Here is a 21,851-nt window from a genome sequence, read left to right as displayed (position 1 = left end):
CGGTTTGATTCCAGGTCAGGACACATGCCCAGTATGTGGACCTTATGCCCAGTGGGGGGCATGTAGGAGGCAGCCAGTTGATGTTCTCTCCCATTGGTGTTTTTCTCTCCCTCTCCCCCTCTCTCTAAAATCAATAAAGGAAAAAAAAGTTTGGAAAAGAAATGTTCTCAAAACAAGACATTACAGTAGGCCCTCTTTTTTCGTGGTTAATCAGTTCCAGACTGTACTGCAATAAATGAATTTCCGTGAGTAGGATTCTTAATTTATAAATTGAATGTTTTCACAGAGCATAGAAAACCTGTTTTCAACCTTCTAAATACCTTTTTTTAACATTATTTAGAGCCTTCTAGACATGAAATAACACCCTTTAGTCACCATTACACTCGTATTACCCAATATATTAGACAAAATAAGAGAAAAGATATATTAGATGTTACAAATATTGTATTATTATTATTGTACATTTAATTACACATAGTTTTTACACACAACCACTAACCTATGAAAATAGTGCAACTTATTTGCAAACACAAGATCAAAGATGCTTCTGATGTGTAGTGATGTAGAAGCGTGTATGAGAGAAATGAACTTGCATGAGGCTGAGCCCATCAGTGGCCAGGATAGGAAGAGAGTAGGATAGCCAATCAGTGAACAGTATGCTCTGATTGGCTTGGTTTCACCACACCTGGTTTTTTGGAAAAAAGTTATTGCCCAGACACAAGGAGTGGTCGAGCATTGCACCTGGCATTGAAGGATTTCTGGAGGTGCTCGAATACACAGGCCTACAAGTCCATACATACAGTAATTTTAATTTTAATACAGGGGTGTATAGTTGACTCAGACAACTGAGTGCGCACTGTATCATTTTCACTGTCTCGATAAACTTTTTAATGAATATATTTGAAAAAACTACAATAGAGTGAAGCCGCGAAAGTTGAAGCGTGAAGTGGCGAGGGATGACTATATTTTAAAAGGTTGATCAGTATATAATTAATAATGCAAGCCATGATTTGGTTAGAGTTACTTGGAAAGTAAGCAAAAATATATCAAAATTCCTAGGTATTAAATCTTGAGTCTGGAGCTCTTTACAGGCATGTAAGAATACTATGGTTTTGACTAGTAGTTTTAAAATGTTAAATGTACTCTTTCTGCCAGCTTTATTTGATCAGTGATAGGGAATGATAAAGGGATTATTTGGTACTTGAAATTTCTTTCGACTTGGTATATACGTATATACTAGAAATATCACTTAGATAAGTGTGGAAGTGTGGAGATTTGTTCATGCATAGTGCTTAGTCATCAAAACTTTAGTTTTCCAGTGAAAGAATTTGGGGGCTCTTCTGCCTATTTAATGTGATTTTAGTTACGCTCTTACCTAATGGGAGTGCTGCACATTTCAAAACAGATAATTCGGATCTTAGCTAGCACAGTTTAAGGCATTCATTCCAGTGTTTATTAAATTGATTTGAGACAGTTTGCCAGGAAAACCTGGCACTGTAACTTTAGCTAGATAGAGATGGAGTAAGAAAACAACCAGAATAGCATATTCTTATGAGGTGCTAGGAATTGGTGAGTCTGTGTAGATCAGTTTTTCCAATTGGATAACAAATTGCAACATATTGGTCGGTTGTAAGATCAATTTAGTGGGTCCTAATCACCATTTTAAAAAGATAAAAGAGATCAGAGTACATTGCATATAATAAGGATAAATACTATTTCATTGAAAGTTGTGTGTCGTCATACACGTACAAACTGGGAAATATGTACTGGGTCACTTTGTAAAAAGTATTTCTTGTTCTGGGTTGTAGTCAAAATCAAATGGCTTTTGAAAGCCATTATGTAAACCATACCTTTCATCCCAGTTTTTTTTTGTTGTTTTTTTTTTTTGTACCTTGGAGAACATAAAGCAACCTCCTGTGTACTTACAGTTAGGACTGTGAGGCCTTAAAAATTCCTTGTTTCTTTCCCTGCCTCATTGATTTGAGCTTATTTTCATTGAAAGTTTATTCTTGTCCCTTCTGATTATGTGTCAGAATGTTTCCTCTGCCCTTTTTAATTCCCTTGAAAAGTGTCTTAGGCCCTGGCTGGTTTGGCGCAGCGGTTGGAGCGTCGGCCTGCGGTACTGAGAGACCCGGGTTCGGTTCCCGCTAAGGGCACGTACCTCGGTTGCAGTTTGTCCCCGGCCCTGGTTGGTCGTGCAGGTGGCAGCCACTCGATGTGTCCCTTCACATCGATGTTTCTCTCTCTTTCTTCCTCTCTCTCCCTCCCGCTCTATCTGAACAAAAAATGGAAAAAATGTCCTTGGGTGAGGATAAAAAAAAAAAAAAGAAAAGTGTCTTAGGAAAATTATTTTCACTACCTAATAATTTATTGAGTTATTTTTTAATCTATCTTTGTTGTAAGTATTACAGATATTCCCCCATTGACCCCCATCCTTGCTCAAACCCCCCTATCCTGCCTTCCCCACCCTATTGTCTGTGTTCTTTGGTTATGCATATAAGCATATAAGTTCCTTGGTTTATCTCTTCCTGCAGCCCCCTTCTCTCTGAGGTTCCTCAGTCTAAACCAATTTGTAGTTCATAATCCCTTCACCTCTTTCGCCCATCCTCTCACCCCCCCACCCCCCACCCTCCTTCCATCTGGCAACCATCAAAAAGTTCTCCATATCTGTGAGTCTGTTTCTGTTTGTTCATTTGGTTTGTAGATTCAATTGTTGATAGATATGTATTTATTGCTATTTTATTGTTCATATTTTTTATCTACTTTAAGAAGACTCTTCAACATTTCATATAATACTGGCTTTGGTGGTGATGAATTCTTTTAGCTTTTTGTTGTCTGGGAAACTATATGTCCATTGATTCTAAATGATAGTTTTGCAGGATAGAGTACTCTTGGTTGTAGGTCCTTGGTTTTTATCGCTTTGAATATTTCTTGCAATTCCCTTCTGGCCTGCAAAGTTTCTGTTGAGAAATCAGCTAACAGTCTTATGGGAGTCCATGTGGGTAACTAACTGCCTTTCTTTTGCTGCTTTTAAGATTCTTTCTTTGTCTTTAACCTTTTGCATTTTAATTATGATGTGTCTTTGTGTGGGCCTTTTGGGTTCATCTTGTTTTTGGACTCTCTCTGTTTTTCCTGGACTTGTATGTTGATGTTTCCTTCACCAAGTTGGGGAAGTTTTCTGTCATTTTTTTCAGATAGGTTTTCAGTTTCTTGCTTGCTTTATTCTTCTGGCACCCCCATGATGCGAATGTTGGGGGCTCCTTACACTGTCCTCTTTTTTTTTTTTTTTATTCTTTTTCTCTTTTTGCTGTTCTGATTGGGTATTTTTTTTTCTTTTTTATAGTCCATGATTTGAGTCTTGGCTTCCCCTACTCTACTCTTAATTCCTTGTAAATTATTCTTTATTTCAGTTAGTGTATCCTTCATTTCTGACTGTGCACCCTTCATTTCTGACTGGTCCTTTTTATGCACTTAAGGTCCTCACTAAATTCCTTGAGTATCCCTCTAACCAGTGTTTTGAACTCTGCATCTGTTAGATTGCTAATCTCCATTTTGTTTAGTTCTTTCATGGAGTTTTCTTCTGTTCTTTCATTTGGGACATGTTTCTTTTTCTCCTCATTTTGGCTGCTTCCCTGTGTTTGTTTCTATGTATTAGGCAGAGATGCTAGGTCTCCTAGGCTTAGTAGGGTGGCCTATTGTACTAGGTGTCCTTGTAGGGACCAGTGGCACAACCTCCCTGATCACCCCTTCTGGGCACTTGAGGTGCATCCTCCCACATGGGCTATACAATTTTCAGTAGTAATTGACTTGATTGCTGTTGGCATGTCAATGGGAAGGATTTCCTCAGTCTGATCAGTTGCAAGGACTGGCTGTGCCCACTAACCACTGACCTCTGACCATCTTGGAGTTGTGCAGGGGCTCACCACAGAGCAAAACTTACTTTAGTAGGTCTCTGGTACCCACTGAGTCCCCCCCTTGAGTGTGTTGCTTGTGGAGGTGGTTGGGTCGTGGTGTTTTGACGTGGTCTGAAGCTGTCCACTGGGTGTGCTGGCTCTGAGGCCTCTGAGAGGCACAGGCCAAGGTCATCCACTGCCTGTGTTCTGCCTGGGGCCACCAGGCATAAGCTACAAAGCTATCTGCAGATGGCTGCTGCTTATGCTGAACTTGGAGGTGCCCAGGCAAGGCCAGACTGTGAACCAAGACTGGCTGCTGCTAGTGCTGGGCCTGGGGCTACTTAATTAGAGGTATGGGGCTGGCTGAGGTCAGATGCTGCCTGTTTGAGAGATTTTAGAAAAATCCAAAGCATGAGCCCAGGCAGGCCAGTCCTTTGGTAAAGCCACTGGAAACAGCTTGGGTGGGCTGAACGTTGGGTGGGGCAGGGCCTCAGGGAATTACCAGGGTGGGGCAGCCAGTGTGAACCAGGTTGCTGGAGCCTCAGATATGGCTGCTGTCCGCAAGCTTCATGGGGGAAGGGCTCACTGAAGGAACTCAACGGCCTCCACCAGCACGTCTGTCCGAGAGCAACCTGCCTGTCCAGCTCTTGCCCTGATGCCAAACAACTCAGTTCTTCCCCATGTCTCTGATGCCTACCCTGCACTGGAGCCTGGAGGGAGCGAGTTCGAGTAAGTCCACATAGGGGCCCTTTAAACGGAACTGCCTGGGACTCCGGAAGCCTGAGCCTCAATTCCCGAAGGTTTTACAACCTTAAATGGTGAGAACTTCTCTTCCTGGCACTGGAACCCTGAGCTGGGGCACCTGGTGTGGGATGGGGACCCCTCACTCCTCAGAGAGGACCTTCACAGCTGAGGTACCCTCCTGATTTTTACCTGGTGTGGGACCAGCCTTTCCGCTCATCCACCTCTCCTACCAGTCTCCATGTGGCTGCTCCTTTAATTCCCTAGATGTAGGACCTCCATTCAGCTCGATTTCAGGCAGTTCTGAATGATGGTTGTTCTGTCGTTGTAATTTTGATGGGGTTGTGGGAGGAGGTGAGTACCGCGTTTACCAATGCCGCCATCTTGACTGGAAATTATTGAGTTAATTTATTCATTACTTACTTATGCATGAGCTGAGCTGAGCCCCAAGTGTTAGACAGTGAAGCTACCAAGTTTAAAAGGACAAAGCCCTGGACCTAGAAATGGTTCGCAGTCCAGTGGAGGAGACAGCCAAGTCCACCGTTACCCTGCAGCAGAAATGCTACCGAGTAAAGATAGAAACAAAGCGTGAGAGTAGAGTAAGAAATATCTATCAGCGCCCAGGGAAAAGGTGCTAAGGAGGGTAGAGTACGAGCAGTAGAGAGTTGACAAGTTTTATGCAAAAAAAAAAAGTGACAAGATCAGATTTTAATCTTTGAGAAGGTGGCAGTCTGGATAATATGAAGCGAAGTCTAAAATGAGGCAAAACTAGTGGCAGAGAGCTGAGAATATAGTATCTTCCAGGGAAATTGATTCATTGTAGTTGAACTGGAGTGAGGGGTCATGGAAGTAGGGATAAGACTGAGGTAAAATAAATACCTAAATTAAGTGTATATGTGTGTATGAATGTGAGATTGTGTGTGTGTGTGTATACATATAGTTACATTTTGTCTTCTAATATTCCTGAGTAAAAACTTGAATACGTAGATGATTCTGTTTGGTTCACCCCACTCCAGTACATCTCCAACAGGAGTCTTGAGTGTTTCCAGAGAGGGGTGGGTGGGATGGTTAGAAAGGACTGTTAATTCTGAGAGCATCCCAGAGAGAACGGTAGATATAAAAGTACTTTGGTTAGCCCTGGATGGTTTGGCTCAGCAATTAGAGCTTCAGCCTATGGACCAAAGGGCCATGGGTTCAATTTCTGGTCAAGGGCACCTACCTCGGTTGCAAGGTCGTGCAGAAGGCAGCCAATCAGTGTGTCTCTTTCACATCTCTTTCTCTCCCTCTCTCTCTCCCTCTCTCTCTCCCTCCCTCTCTCTTCCCTTCTCCCTGTCCCTCCCTCCCTCCTTCCTTCCCTCCCTTGTTCTTTCCCTCCCTTCCACCCTATCTAAAAATCAGTGGAGGAATAGCCTCAGGTGAGGATTAACAAAATTTTAAATAAGAAAGTTATTTGGGAAAAAAAGGGATTATTCCTAAATTTAAAATTTTAAAATATACATACCTCCTCCAACATTCATGAGGTGAACAAGTGAGAAATAACATTAAATCTTGTATCTTGTATAAGGTATCTTAGGAATAATTTTTTAATGGGTTTTTTTTTTTTTTTTGGTATGTGCCCCTATTGGGAACTGAACCCGGGACTCTCTGGTCCGCAGGCCGATGTTCCAGCCACTGAGCCAAACCGGCCAGGGCCATTTTTTAATGTTTTACATTTTATGAAGTGGTAGTCTAGGTCCTTGAATTACAGTTATTTCTTAGGAATGCCGTCATGTCAGTTTTAAGTGATTTACCAGATGACAACTCAAGTAGAACTTGCCACTTCTAAGGATCATGCCACAGATTAGTATGGTTTCAGGAATGGAGATTAAGAACCTCAAGAAGATCCCATAAAATCATGAAAAACTCAGGCTACTATCAAATAACTGCTTATTTAGATGCGTAATCTGTTTGCTCCCGTTTATTTCACCCAAAAAGAAACTAGGAATATTTGACTATTAAATGTCATTTTGTTGTTTTACGTCAGCTCCCATGCCTCCTTTTTTTTTTTTTTTTTTTATTATTAAGGGCTAGAGAGCACCCACGGGTCTCAAACCACCCTTGCGGACAAGAGTGCTCAGCGAACTGAAAGTTCAGTGCGCAGGAACCGCTGAGCTAAATAAAGCCAGCCCTCCTATGCCTCCTTTAGATCACCCTCTGCACACACACTGCCCTGGTGGTGTGGGTTTTTGTTTGAGTTTATTTTATTGTTCTCCTCTTGCTATTACAAAAGAAGTGCATTCCCATTGCAGTGGAAATCTTGTCTGGACTGTGACTTCTCTTAGCCCCACTTTAGGGAAACTGCAGTCCTCGGCCTCTTTTGGGCCTTGACAAATGTTTCTTGCTCTCCTCCCCCTTTAAAAGAGCATCATGATCTGGTGCATTTTGTGTCTCTTGAGGAATGAACACCTCTGTATTCTGCTTAAGCAGTGGGTTATTTTGATCTACAGTGGTCCTGGTCATTTAAATTGGGAATTAAAGGGAAATTTTCCCCAAAGAACAACAAAAATTTTTAATTTCCCTAACACACACACAAGAAATAGACCAGTCTCACTGGCTTGTCGGAGCTCCCATAAGCCTGGCCTTATAAAATGTCAGTTATGCCTTTATTTAACATCCAGATCTCTCTGTAATCTGGTTCCACTAACTCAGGGAGGCTATTGATAGACACTGTTTTTCAGTTCAAGTCAGCCCTGGGCAGAGGTCTATCCTTCTTTGTCTGAAATTATTGTATTATTTCTTAAAGTCTATTTCAGGGTTTTTAAAAATTCTTAGTTATAATACTTATTAGATTAATAATTTAGGTTGGTGCTCTCACCAAAGCAGTACTTAGTTACACTTGGGGATATTTTCCCACTTCCAACAACTATACTCTTAAATTTATGCCTTCTAGTTCAAAATTCCATGTCTTTCACAGTCTCTGAACCCTGTCCCTTACGTTTAAAGTAATTAACTCTAAATGCAATGTATTTGGTCTTGCGTGGATAGTCTTACCTAGGATAATAGAAACAAAAATTAATTTGGTGGGGAAAACAAAACTTTCAGAAGTAAATACTTAGAGTGTGTGTTTTGTGAGCTCATTACAGTGAGATGCTCTGACTTCCTTCTCACCAAGTAACTCTGATTATATTTTGTCTTCCTGGGGATATTTGCCTATAGGATGAAAATATGTTAAAGAGTGGACATGAGAATCTTGATAGTTATATTTTTTATTGTAATTTAATAAATTTGGCAATTAGTTAAATTGAAGAAAAGTAGGAGATGATATAAAGGCCTTAAACTGCTTCTGTCGGATTTAGATCTACTCTGAAACTAGCCTTTTATCAGGGATACTAGCTCTGAGATACAGGAAAGCTAGCAAGCTGTGGGTGCATGCCCTCCTAGTGCCCCCTGAGGCACATTTCTTTCCCATTTTACATTATTAAAGAATAATTTTTGAGCCTTTGTTTTGCCCTGATTTTAGTGAACTTGGTTAAACATACAATAAGCTTTGAAAGCTGTTAAGATGTCTTCTGCTTTCAATCAGCAGTTCTTAATCATTTCCCACTCCCGACCAGCAAGATGCCATGTTGCCATCAGCACTGGTGGCTTCCTGAGACCAGGACTCTTACAGGGTGGAGAGGTACACAAACATTCTGGGTTTGACACAGCTCCCCTCACACACCATCCCCCATGATTCCGATCTCTGGGAAGCAACAATTCTCCTTCACCCCAACTTTGAGAATTGCTTTTTCTATCTGAAGCCATCTAAATTCTAATTTAGATCATTTGGACTTCAATCACTTAGAAATCGGGTATTGAACTGCCTGATTTTAAGAGGTCACTTTCTATGCTGTGATCTTACAAACTTTATTTCTCCCTTGTCTGTCATCTTTGCCTACCCTTTTACTGTTTCTTCTAGTTCAATTTCATGGATAGAAAACTTGGTTGTTCAGTAGTTTAGAGGTATAACTGACTATGCATGGCTTTTTAGAGTGAAAAAAGAAATCTTTACACCTCATGCCCACCTTCTCCACTACACACACGCCTGTACATACATATACACACAGACGGAATTCTGTCATAGCCCTTGGGATGTTCCTGTATCCTGGTATGGAAGATACACAGATGTGAAATAGCCAAGGTACATGCATTTCTCAGTGTAGGGCAGAGACCTGTCAGCAGACTTACTCAGGACCTTGAATATACTTACATTTTTGGTGCTTCCTTACAAAGACCACAAATAAGGAATTTGGTAACATAATTTCAGACAACTGTTTGGCAAAAAAAAAACCAAAAAACATTGCTTTGAAGGAGGGGTGGTGACAACATATTTTTATATTTTCTTGTATTTAAAGAGAAGAATTAAGACAAATTAATTTACAGTTCTTGTCTATTTGGTCTGTTCTGTTTAATGTATTCAAGTTTTCTCTTCCCTTGTATTTTCCTGTGACAACCTTTTCCTGCTACTAAGATTAACTCCCATCCAAACATCATTTCCTGTCTTTAATCTTTTTTTCTTAATCCTCACCTGAGGATATTTTCCCATTGATTATTTTAGGTAGAGTGGGAGGGAGAGAGAGAGAAAAACATGATGTGAGAGAGACACATCAATTGGTTGCCTCCCGCAGGACCCTGACCCAGGCCAGGGATGGAACCTGCAACCCAGGTACGTGCCCTTGACCGGGTATTGAACCCATGACCCTTCAGTCCACGGGCCAACGCTCTAACCGCTGAGCCAAACTGGCCAGGGCATCTAAGGATCTTTTTTCATCAAGAAGAATATATTTTGGTAATCAATGATGTTGAACTTGCCATCAAGTAGTTTTATTGATAGAGAACAGATATTGACTACCTGAATCCATCAATCCCAAATTCTAAACTCATACTTGTCATTTCAGCTCTCTGCTACATTTCTATTTGATCTGTGTTGACCATCTACCATTTATATTAACCACAGGAAGGCTTTCCTTAGGGAATTTAAGTATTGCAGTATTGACAAAGTAGGTGAGTTCTCTGTCTAACCTCTGATCTAGAAAAACATCATTGAGTAAATCATTAAAGATAGGATTGTGAAATAACATCATTCTTAAACTATGCCTTTCAAAGTTTTTATGAATATTATCTTATCCTTTTACCACACCCTTAAGTATTAGGCATTTAAGATCATGAAGGCCATTACTCACCAAGGAAAGAAACTCAGAACTAGTTCAGGTAGTTGGAAATCAAGTTTCCCTCTTCCTACAACCCTTCTCCCATTACCAGTCCCTGGAATCTTTCTGCTCTTCAGTGGTGGTGGTGAAGTATTTCTGATTGATAAATAATTCACTTAACTATTACAGAGTCCTATTGTTGAGCAGAAGAAACATGAAATAAAAAAAGTGATTTCAAAATCTGTGATGAACTATTGTTCTTACAAAGATCTTATATGGTCAGATGTGAGGGACATACTATGGTACTGACTATAATCACTGAAGTAAAACATAGGGCTTCCCCTTTGGTCGAGTTGAGTGACAGAAACTTGCTCCTTTCTGGTTTCCCTACTTATTGCCCGAGAGGATTCTAAATCAGGGTAAACAATATATTCAGGCTCTATTAAAGGCCTAATGCTATTGGGAAAATTGAATAACTAGAAGCAAAGGTAAAGACTAACTGTTTAAAATTCAGACAAAACTGCCTAGCACCCTTTTTTTTAACATGAAAAAATTGTAACAAAGAGGAAGTTGAGGTTAATTTTTGTGTGTGTGTGTGTGCGTGCCCCTAGCGGGAACCGAACCCAGGACTCTCTGGTCCACAGGCTGATGTTCCAACCGCTGAGCCAAACCAGCCAGAGCTAATTTTTTAAATTAAATATTCAAATGATATTAAATTAAAAGTCATCTAAACTTAGGTCCTATTGAGAAAATTTCTAGAGTTTGCTATTATAACAGGGCCATTTAATGATACTGGGAAAAAGGTTAGTATTAATGTCAAGGTTCTCAGACCCAAGTGAAGCTACTGGTGGCTCATGCCTGTGTGTCCAGTGGCCGACCAGACATCTCAGATTCAGAATCTTACAAACACTTCAACTCAGTGTGTACAGAACAACTCATCAGACACAAACTCACCACAGCAATCACCAACCTCCAGCTTTCATTGCCTGTGTTCCTACCTCACTAAATGGTGCTGCCCAGGAAGAAAACCCGGAGACATTCTTTTTTTTTTTTTTTTAATCCTCACCCGAGGACATTTTTCCATTTTTTGTTCAGGTAGAGTGGGAGGAAGAGAGAGGAACACAGAGAGAGAGAGAAACATCGATGTGAAAGGAACACATCGAGTGGCTGCCACCCGCACAACCGACCAGGGCCGGGGACAAACTGCAACCGAGGTACGCGCCCTTAGCGGGAACCGAACCCGGGTCTCTCAGGACCGCAGGCCGACGTTCTAACCGCTGAGCCAAACCGGCCAGGGCCCGGAGACATTCTCAATGTTCCCTTTACCTCCCCTCCTTCTTGCTAAGAGAAAACAGAAAAACATGAACTGTGCTCCCTATGTACATGTCGATAGCTTACATCTGCTTGGAAAGCTAAGACAAGGACAAGACAAATTGAGTCAGTAAAAGATACAAAGTATAGCCCTACAGTTTTGCTCAGTGGTTAGAGCATCAGCCTGTGGTCCAGAGAGACCCAGGTTCGGTTCCCGCTAAGGGCATGTACCTCAGTTGCAGTTTGTCCCCGGCCCTGGTTGGTTGTGTGGGTGGCAGCCACTCAATGTGTCTCTTTCGCATCGATGTTTCTCTCTCTCTCTCTGTCTTCCTCTCTCTCCCTCCCACTCTATCTGAAGATAAATGCAAAAATATCCTCAGGTGAGGATAAAAAAAAAAAAAAAAGATACAAAGTATAGAATAAATATAATTGCCAGTGAATTTTATGGCGTAGCGTTTCAGGACAGTGTGAAGTCACTCCAGGTGGAGATTGTTTTGCGATGGCCAAGGGTGTGACTGACAGGAAACATCCAAGGTTTGTCATCAGTACATCAGCTCTGACCCAAATAACACTTTGTTAATGCTTCTTTCTCCCAAGCAAGATTGCCATTTGCAATTTTAATCTTTTCATCTCCTGAGCTTTTCCAAACCACTGCTGTGAATGCCTCTTAAGGTTGGTATAGCCTGTGTCCGCCTCTCTGGTGCTATTTTTCAGCACCCAAGTGCTCTACTGCCATGTTCCAGGGTAGAATGGGTACCGATAATGTTTCTTTAGTTTGTCTTGGTTGTGATCTTGTGAAGTAGATACATACCTACTTGTGGTTGTCTGGTCTGTCCTTGGGGACTCGCTGAGCCATATTGCCAGTCGCAGCTTCAGGGTTGGCTGCATGGCCCTTTGGAATAAGTAAATATTGAAGCACTATTAAATTATTGAAATGGGGGACAGCAGCAGATCCAAGTCTTAACAACCATAAAGGAAGTTAGAGATCACCTGTGGGTTGATTACTGTTCAGTTTTTTCCTTTATGTGCGCATCACTGTAGAGACGAAAGGGCACCCTCCGTTTTCTTCAGAGCACTGTGTCCTCTTCCTGGGCACACGCCTGCCTTGTGCTCATCGCCAGGCACATCCCTGTCCCGAGCGCTCGCGCCTGCTTCCAGAGCAGTCTCAAGCATGAGGCCGACTTTGGAGAGGACTGTGCTTCTTGAGTGGGGGAGGGCCATTTATCTCTCCAGTTTTTTCTGCAGTAAGATTCCAGGATATTTTTTGATCGTTCTCATAGACCATTATCAACCTTTTTGCCTTTTTTGTGTATTGCTAAATGCATTTAGAGTACAGTTTTGACGCTTTGGAAGGGTAATAGTAACCCACTTATTTGTAGTCACCTATCTCAGAAACATCTGAAACACATCCAAGAACCAAAAACTGAGGAGTAAAGGCCTCTGACAGATGAAGTTGTTAGAAAATCCACATACTGCCCTGGCCAGTTTGGCTCAGCGGTTAGAGCGTCGGCCTGCGGTCTGGAGAGACCCGGGTTCGGTTCCCGCTAAGGGCACGTACTTCGGTTGCAGTTTGTCCCCGGCCCTGGTTGGTCGTGCGGGTGGCAGCCACTCGATGTGTCCCTTCACGTCGATGTTTCTCTCTCTCCCTTCCTCTCTCTCCCTCCCACTCTATCTGTACAAAAGGTGGAAAAATATCCTCGGGTGAGGATAACAAAAAAATTAAAAAAAAAAAAAAAGAAAATCCACATACTTTACCTATACAACTATTCCTCAAGCCTTCATTGGGAGCATGTTGATTTTTGCTTACAGTGAGCAGACATACTATAGGAAAGGTGAAGTGGGGCTCCTCAGCTGCTTCGACTTGGAAGCCAAGTAAGAAAGATTTTCCTAAAATACAGGCTGCCGCCGTGGCTCTTTTGTATTTAGGCAGACACACTCACTTAACTGAGTACCCCCCAAAACTATCAATATATTTGTTTAGTATAATAAAAAGCATGCCTAACTTTAATAATAGTGTGTACTATACGTAGTAATGACCTGAGTCCATTAAGATAGGATAAATAGTGTTCAGAGGGTAATACAATTTTTAAAAGACTTCCATCAAAAATATTTAAAAATTTTAAATGGTTGGTACTTGAAGGGGAAACTTAGAAAATTCATATTTTTAGTTTGTAAGGAAACATTAATGTACATTCCTAATCTCTAAGGTATTTTTATTGAAGCATATTTAATGTGATTGGCTGACAGTGATGATAACTGATCATTTGTATAACTTTGTAAGTTTTTCTTTGCAGTAATTCTATGTGGTAGTGGGGCAGGTGCTCTAGTAAAACCCAAAATTGTCAAGTGTTTTGACCGAGGCCACACAACTGTAAGTGGGGACTGCTCTCCACCAGCTCACGGTACTGTATTCTGTGACAAACACAGGCACCCTTCGTTTCACTGCACTGACAGGTGTCGCGTTCTTTTTGTTTGTGGGTTTGGGGGTTTTTTTTGTTTTTGTTTTTTTTGTTTTTTTGCATTTTGTTTTGTTTTACTAATTAAAGGCAAGACCCTCCATCGACAAAACGATTAGGACTGGCTATATTGCGACACTTGCTTTATTGCCGTGGCCTCAACCTACAGTATTTCCGAGGTGTGCCTGGATCGGCACCATCTGATAGACATAGCCACAAGGTGCTTCCTGGGGTGGGATCCTTCAGCACGGGCCTCCTGGCTTCTCCTCGAACTGCAGAGTCTGCAGCGGCATGAGGAATCTGTTAAGCTCCTGTGTACATCTCGTTGAGTCCTGGAGCTGGAATGACTTAAGTCCCCCACCTCAGGGTGTCACTGGTGTCTCCCCTGTCTGAGGGAAGGAGATCATTGCTGTTCTCACACAGCAGGAAGGACCTCCTCCTGTTGCCCTTCCAGATGGTGCCTTTGTAAAACCTTTTCCCGAAAAACAATATATAGACAGAAAAATACACGTAAATGTAGTGCTTGATTAGTTTTCTTCTAGTTCTCTTTGTTCTTCTTTGTGTTAGATTTTTGCCCCATTGCCAAGCATGCACTTTAGAGTTCACCATCCCCTGCACCTGTGATAATAGTTCTGTAATAATCTTTTTTCTTGGTTTACTCACAATTCAGTGATCAGTTTCAAGTTTGAGGAGGCACATTCTAAGACATGCCTTCTAATCCGTAGCCTGATGCAGGCCCATTCAGATACCTGTGGCACCGCCGAAGAAAAGTGCTCTCTTGCTCGTTGTGAAAATAAAAGCACAGTATAATCTTTTCGCTTGTAAAAACAGTGTTAACAACAGACTTTACTAATAGTTTTTTAATTTTATTTTGTTCTATATTTAGACATGTTTCAGCAACTTTATTCACCACTTGGTCTTAAAATCTCCCTGAGTCAGGAACAGAGAAACTAAAATTGAGCACCTGCTTTTTGTGCTTTATGTATATTATCTAATATCTCACAACAATTCTTTGAAATATTGATATTCAGCTCCAGTTTACCAATGAGGAAACCAAGGCTCAGAAAATGTAAATAATTTGCCTCAGATCCTGTAGATAATAAACATCAGGGTGAGAAGTAGAATATAGGTTTTTCAGATTCCACAATCTGTGCTTGTTTCCACTAAAACCCCACTGCTTCAGAGACCAGAGGAGGGTGAGGAGGTAGCCGCCTGGGGTAAGCCTTCCTATAAGGCACCTTGTGTCTGGGAGATGAAGTCACAGATTGAAGGAAATAGGAGTTAGCTGGGCGATATTATCTAACAACATCTGTCCAGCACATTTATTAAAGCTGCTCTCAGTGCTTTGCCATGTCACATAAAGAGTCAGCTAACAGGCTCCTGAGGAAATATAATCCAGAGAGAGATTGAGAGATTGTATAAAACCCAGATCACGGGAGCGCTCCAGCTGGCTGGGCTCAGTAAGACCCAGACATCCAGAAGCACTGAGCAGCTCTTGTAAATTCTTGACTGTCTAACCAGGAATTGCCTTTAGCCTGCTTTGAATCGTGTATCATCCTTTCTTCCTCTGCCTCCATTGTCCAGGTTGAACTCTAAGAGTTGTAGAGTTTATAGAAACTTTAATGTAGAATGACTTCCTGTGGATACTATAAAACGGTTATTGAAGTTCTAAGAGGATGCCACAGGTAGGGTTTGACTGAAGGCATATTAACACCACCTTGCACTGACTGAGCCTTATAGCTCACACCGTCATTTCATACCTGTTTCCTCACTTAGCAGCCAGAAATCGCTGGTCATTCCATCTTTCAGTGTATCTAAAATGTAAAATGATGGATTTCTGTTCCTCCATGCCCCAGGAAGGGGGTAGAAGGATTCCTGCATTATTATTTGCAGAATTAAAAAGTCTAGCCAATTGGTCATGCTGAGGAACCATATTAAAATTATAATTTCCCTAAGTATTTCTAAACTAAGATTTGTAATATAACATGTCTGAATTTTTATCAGTATTGTGGACATATAAACTAATCATTACTTAACAGGGATACCCAGGCTTAAAACAAAAGTATATGTTGACCAAATGGAAATAATGTGGCCAAAATTTAAGTTTTTAAAAATTTTGTTTTCAATATTTCTTCCTTAAAATATAAAAATTATTTGTGAATGAGCACTTAAAAAATACGAAGGATGCCCCTGGCCAGTTTTGCTCAGTGGTTAGAGCATCAGCCCACAGACCAGAGAGGCCCAGGTTTGGTTCCCGCTGAGGGCACGTACCTCGGTTGCAGTTTGTCCCCGGCCCTGGTTGGGGTCATTTTGGTGGCAACCAGTTGATGTGTCTCTCTCACATCAGTGTTTCTCTCTCTCTCTCTTCCTCCCTCTCTTCTTCCCACTCTATCTAAAGATAAATGTAAAAATGTCCTCAAGTGAGGATAAAAAAAAAAGTATGAAGAATGTTGTCACTAAAAATTGAGACTAGAACAGCCTTATGTTTTAATTAGGTAAAGCAAAAGTATACAGGTATTTAGACACAATTTTGGCCAGAGTGTTCACTCTGCTTACAACATGAGTAACATCTGGTGAGTTTCATAGTGTAAAAATGGTTCTTTGGAAAATGATCATGCTAATTCCTTCTTTCTCTTTGTCTGTCTAGTGAGAACTCAACAGAAGCAATAGCAGTAGATTCTAACAATCAGTCGAAGTCCCCCCTGGAGAAGTTCATGGTCAAACTGTGCACTCATCATCAGAAGCAGTTCATTCGTGTTCTGAACGATCTGTACACTGAATCTCAGCCGGACACCGAGGACTTGCGACCTTCTGACTCCGGGGCAATGGATGCATCCTCTTGCAATGCTGGCTGTGCCCAGCTCGGCACCAGACATAAGGAAAACGATGCTCTGTGTCTCGATATGAAGTCTCCTCCTATAGATTTGACAGTAGATGCATCAGGCTCTCACAGTCCTCTACATGTGTCAGAAAAGGCCCTGAAGGAGCCTCCTCCTGAGACAAACTCTGTAGATGGAAGACAGAATGCCTTGACTGTTATCCAGAAAGATTGCTCTGAACTTCCAACCACTAAACCTAATTCTGGAAGTTCAACAGATAGTTCCACTCTGGGATACCTCAGTACATCTAATTCTTCCTTGTTCAGCTTCCATCACATCTCTAAGAGCTTGGAGGGGCAAACCACTGGACAGGAGCAAGACACCAATGTGAAAGTATGTGAGGATGGTAAAGACCATACGCAGAGTACAGCTTTAGTAGAAAGTCTAAGTGCAGCAACTGAGAACAGTGAGGAGAACAGCAGCTGTATTGTTTCTCCAAGAAATTCATTCAGAGCTTTATCAGAAGAGGCTTGGGACTCAGGGTTTACAGGGAATTCATCTAGAACTGCTGACAAAGAAAATACTTTACAGTGTAGCTCAAATACACCTGTGCACCAGGATTCAGGGGCAAGTGACCAAGATTCAAGGCCAAAGCAAGAGAACCATCTTCACTCACTAGGAAGAAACAAGGTGGGCTACCATTTGCATCCCAGTGAAAAAGGCCAGTTTGATCATTCCAAAGATGATTGGTTAGCCCCCAGCCCCATGCCAGTGGTGCACAAAGCACCCAGTGGACACTCGAGAACCAAGATGTTACCAGCCTCCATCAAGACAGCTCGGAAGAGTAAAAGGGCTTCAGGGCTGAGGATAAATGATTATGATAACCAGTGTGATGTTGTTTATATCAGTCAGCCAATAACAGAATGCCACTTTGAGAATCAAAGATCAATGTTGTCTTCTCGGAAAACAGCCAGAAAGAGTACTCGAGGGTACTTTTTCAATGGTGATTGTTGCGAACTGCCGACTGTTCGCACACTAGCCAGAAACTTACACTCCCAAGAAAAACCGAGCTGCTCAATACTGGCATCAGAGACAGTGGTCACTCCCAAGCAGCCCCTCATTATTTCAGCTCCGAGACCTACGGTAGATGTGCAGCTACCCACAGAGGAGAACGCTGAAGAGCCTAGTGAAGAAATAACCTCCCCCACAGAAGGAGACAGAGATGCTTCATCTGAAAAGGAATCTCAGGAGGCTGAGGTTTGCCCCACGGTGATTCCGTCCGATCCACCCAACTCCCCGAGAGCAGAGGAAGCTACAGCCTCCAGCCTGGTGTGGCCTCTCCCGGCTCACCTTCCTGAAGAGGACGTGCCTGAAGGCAGCTCTGTGGCCTCTGTGCCCACAGCAAGTGGGATAGCTTCCCCTGAACAAGACCAGCACCCAGTCGAACTGCCGGATGCAAAGGGGGTGAGTGAGCCCGAAGACGGTCACCTGGTTCCCGCTACTGAGAGCATTTCTGAGGGAGGCAGCGAAGATGTTTGTAGGCCTCCTCCTTCTCCCGAAACAGTCAGTGGGGTGGAAAGTCCTCTGTGCTCAGAAAATCAAAGCCCCCCCGTGAGCTTGGAGCCTCCCATGAGCCCAGGAAAGGCTGAGGACAAACAGAACGTTAGTACTGAGGCCGAGACTGAGGACGCTCAGGAGCTACACACTGACCCGCTCTCAAAGGAAAGCAGCACCTTGACTGAGGAAAACCCCAATGAAACTGAGGAGAGTGAGGCGGCAGATGGTACAGGAAAAGTACAGGAAGAGGACAGTGATAGAAAACATCCTTCAGGAAAAGGTACGTGCGAACAGAACATTGACTCACCCGAAGAGAACTCAGACAAGAAGAAAAAAGGTAAAAAATTCCCTGAGGCCTCTGATAGGTGCCTAAGAAGTCAACTTTCAGATTCTTCCTCTGCCGATAAGGGCCTAAGAAATCAAAGTTTAGACTCTTCCTCTGCTTGCCCTGAGGTCAAGGTTTCTAAAAATGCTGGTGCAAAACGTTCTAAAAAAGAAGAGTACCCTGGTGTGACAACACCTGAGGGCCTTCTGACCGAGGGTCTCCATCCAAAAGCTCTGGAGGACACCGAAAACCCAAATGTCAATGAAATTCCCTCTGAGAAGGATGCTGAGCAGGAGGGCGAAGGAGGTGGGATCATCACCAGGCAAACTTTTAAAAACTTGCTGGCTAAAGAGGTCAAAGGGGAAGAAGGAGACATTTCCCCCAGCAGTGACCCTATAATCACAGTTGGCCAGCCCCTGCCTGGAGAGAGACTGGAAATCTATGTCCAGTCTAAGTTAGGTGAGACAAATGGTCATGACCCCTTAGAAAGCGTTCCATGTACTTTCCCAGAGCAGTCAGAAGAGAAGCCAGGACCTGTTCCTGCAGATGTGGAGGAGGTTGTAAACGAGGTGGACAGTACGAACGCCCAGCATAAAGATGATGAGAGTGACGGGCCATCCAGCACGCTCGGGCCATCCAGCGCGCTCGGGTCGTCAGGTAGTGGGAGTGGCGAAGCTGCTGGGCCCCCAAAATGGGTACCAAGGCTCACGAGACTGACCTCTTTGACCTACAACCTAAGACATGCTCATTCTCTGGACTCCTTGGAAAATACAAAAGTAACTTCAGAAAAGGAAGCAGCACAAGAAAACGCAACACCAAAGGGTGATGAAGCTTTGGAGAGTGAAGATCCCGTAGAGGAGGAGGATAGGGAAGCGGTGGTCGACGACCAGCCAAAGTTTATGGAATGGTGTGCTGAGGAGGAGAACCAGGAACTCATCGCCAACTTCAATGCCCAATACATGAAAGTTCAGAAGGGCTGGATCCAGCTGGAGAAAGAAGGCCAGCCAACACCAAGAGCAAGGAACAAGTCGGACAAACTGAAGGAGATTTGGAAAAGCAAGAAAAGGTCACGGAAATGTAAGGGTTCATTGGAAGCTCAAAAGTTTTCTCCTGTTCAGATGCTGTTTATGACAAACTTTAAATTATCTAATGTTTGTAAGTGGTTCTTAGAGACAACTGAAACCCGGTCTCTGGTCATCGTGAAGAAGCTCAATACTCGTCTTCCAGGCGACACCCCACCTGTCAAGCATCCGCTTCAGAAGTACTCACCTTCCAGCCTGTACCCCAGTTCACTACAGGCTGAACGCTTAAAAAAACACTTGAAGAAATTTCCTGGAGCTACTCCTGCTAAAAACAACTGGAAAACGCAGAAGCTCTGGGCTAAATTTCGAGAGAATCCCGACCAAGTGGAGCCAGAGAATGGCAGTGACATCAGCCTGGGCCCCAGTTCTGAAGACAGCAAAGAGGAAGTTGGGGAAGGTAGAAATAGCCATCCTCTCACAAGCTCACCCACTCCAGCCAGTACCCGGATCCTTAGAAAATATTCCAATATCCGAGGAAAGCTCAGAGCCCAGCAGCGCTTGATGAAGAATGAGAAGAAGGAAAGCCCTTTTGGTGTGGCTGTGGAAGGTAAACAGAGTTGTAAAAGTGTATGCATCAACCCTCTGATGTCCCCCAAACTTGCCCTGCGAGTGGATGCCAATGGGTTTCCCATTAAGCCCAAGAGAACTGATGGAACGAAGGGAAGGAAAGCGAAGCAGACGTCTGAAATCTTGCCGAAAGCAGAAGTTCAGAATAAACGCAAGAGGGCCGAAGGCAGCAGCACTCAGGACAGGAAGGACAAGGGACCCACAATGAAAGCCAGCAAAGAAAAGCATGTTGATGGAGCCACCAAAACCCCTGCTGCCAAGAAGCCAGCCGCAAGGGACCGAGTCAGCCAACTGCCCAAAAAGACATCTTTGAAAGAGAATAAAGTGAAGATCCCTAAAAAGTCCTCTGGGAAGAGCTGCCCTCCCTCCAGGAAAGAAAAAGAGAATATAAACAAAAGACCTACCCAACCCACCACCTCGGAGGCAGTGACGAAACCTGCAAGGCAAAAAGGGGCAAGCGAATCCTCTTCAAGGTCACAGAAAGCCACAAACAGGAAGCAGAGCAATGGAAAGGCTCGGGCCAGACCCTTGAAAACCCCAGAGAACAGTGCAGCCCAGAGAAAGCGAAAGCTGAAGGCAAAGCTGGACTCGTCCCACAGCAAACGGAGGCGGCTGGATGCAAAGTGATCCGAAGGGTGGTAGCCAAGAGTAAAACTGTTCTATAGAAGTAACCCTTTATTTTGCATTAACTAAATCCGCTTTTATACGCTTATCAAGCCTTTCAAATCTGCAGTTAATGGAGAACACCACAATTTAAGATGTCAGAAAGTGCATCTCAGATGGAGAAGGGAACTTGCAGAGTCTTTCTCTGAGGCTGAGTAAGGGAAGTTATATATTATATTCTGGTTGTTCCTTGGGTTTTAAACTTGGAACCAAGCAGTTTTAGTTTTTAAAAGTACAGTGCCTTATTTATCCTTTTTGTGTTTAAAATTTACAAAAGCTAAAAAGCTGATTTATGTGATAAAGGCTTGTATTTTATACTTGATGCACAAGCACTTGTACTGTAGCCGAGAAGACCACCATCATGCACATAAAAGTAGCTTTCCAGCAGCTCCCTGCAGCGTCTGTGCACGAGCAGATGCTCCTCTGTGCAAACCCAGCAGTGAACTTCCCTCTCTGTCTGGTTTGTTTGTCTAAATGATATTTGAAAGCTAAACCAAATCATTTTTATGGTATGTAGAGAATACAGAGGGCATTTATAATTGTTGTAAAAGATTAATATTTCTGTTAACCCTTTTTTAAAAAGCATTCATTGTTGGTCACTCCTCCTACCTTCGATCTTTTGTCATTTGGAAAAAATGGATTCTAAATTATGTGCCCATGAGACAAAAGGTGTGTTACCAGGTGTTATTACTAGGTGTTAGTTTTGGTTTATGACCTCTGAAAATTATTTGCATTACTTGTTGTTACCATCCTTTTCATTTTGGGCCTTGTAAGCTTGTTAGCACTCTACCAAGGTTTTTCCCCCCCATCTTGTAGCTGTAATTTGCCAATTAAGATGAGAGTGACTATTCTAATTTTTTTTTTACCCTGAATACTTTCATATTCAAAGAAAGCCAAAATGTTATTTTCAGTAATAGAAAAGTTTAAGAATGTGTGTGTGCAAGTGCATTTGGGTACATTTGCCTCTGGCTATCGGCCACAAATGTCTCCCAACCCCAGTTCCACAGTAAAATTCTTGCTTCCCCGTGCACTGTGCTAGGGGGTTCATGAGCTGGGTAATCAGCACAGGCCATATGGTTAAATGTGGCCCAGGGTTTCTGTGAGCATCCTGAAAACCACTTCGGCATCAGACTCAGAAAGGTCAAAAGAGCACAGAGGTATGTGAAGGTCATAGCAGACTTGCAGTTGGAGGAAGCAGCTCCAATATGTCGTAGTGGGCCCACACGCCCTGCACCGGAGCTGATATTCATGTGGATGTACATGTTTAGA

General features: G+C 42.8%; 1 protein-coding gene across 1 annotated transcript in view; it reads left to right on the top strand.

Moving 5' to 3' along the window:
• LCOR (ligand dependent nuclear receptor corepressor) overlaps window positions 1-21,164 on the top strand; it is a 143,267-nt gene extending 122,103 nt beyond the window's left edge. The window contains exon 8 of the mRNA XM_036265619.1: window positions 16,217-21,164. Coding sequence (XP_036121512.1) covers window positions 16,217-20,546 — 4,330 coding nt within the window. The 3' untranslated portion in view covers window positions 20,547-21,164. The remainder of the gene's footprint in view (window positions 1-16,216) is intronic.
• Window positions 21,165-21,851: the final 687 nt, after the last annotated feature.

Source organism: Molossus molossus, unplaced genomic scaffold (genome assembly GCF_014108415.1).
Source record: "Molossus molossus isolate mMolMol1 unplaced genomic scaffold, mMolMol1.p scaffold_m16_p_17, whole genome shotgun sequence".
Lineage (NCBI taxonomy): Eukaryota > Metazoa > Chordata > Mammalia > Chiroptera > Molossidae > Molossus > Molossus molossus.
This window is presented reverse-complemented; position numbering and strand designations above follow the sequence as displayed.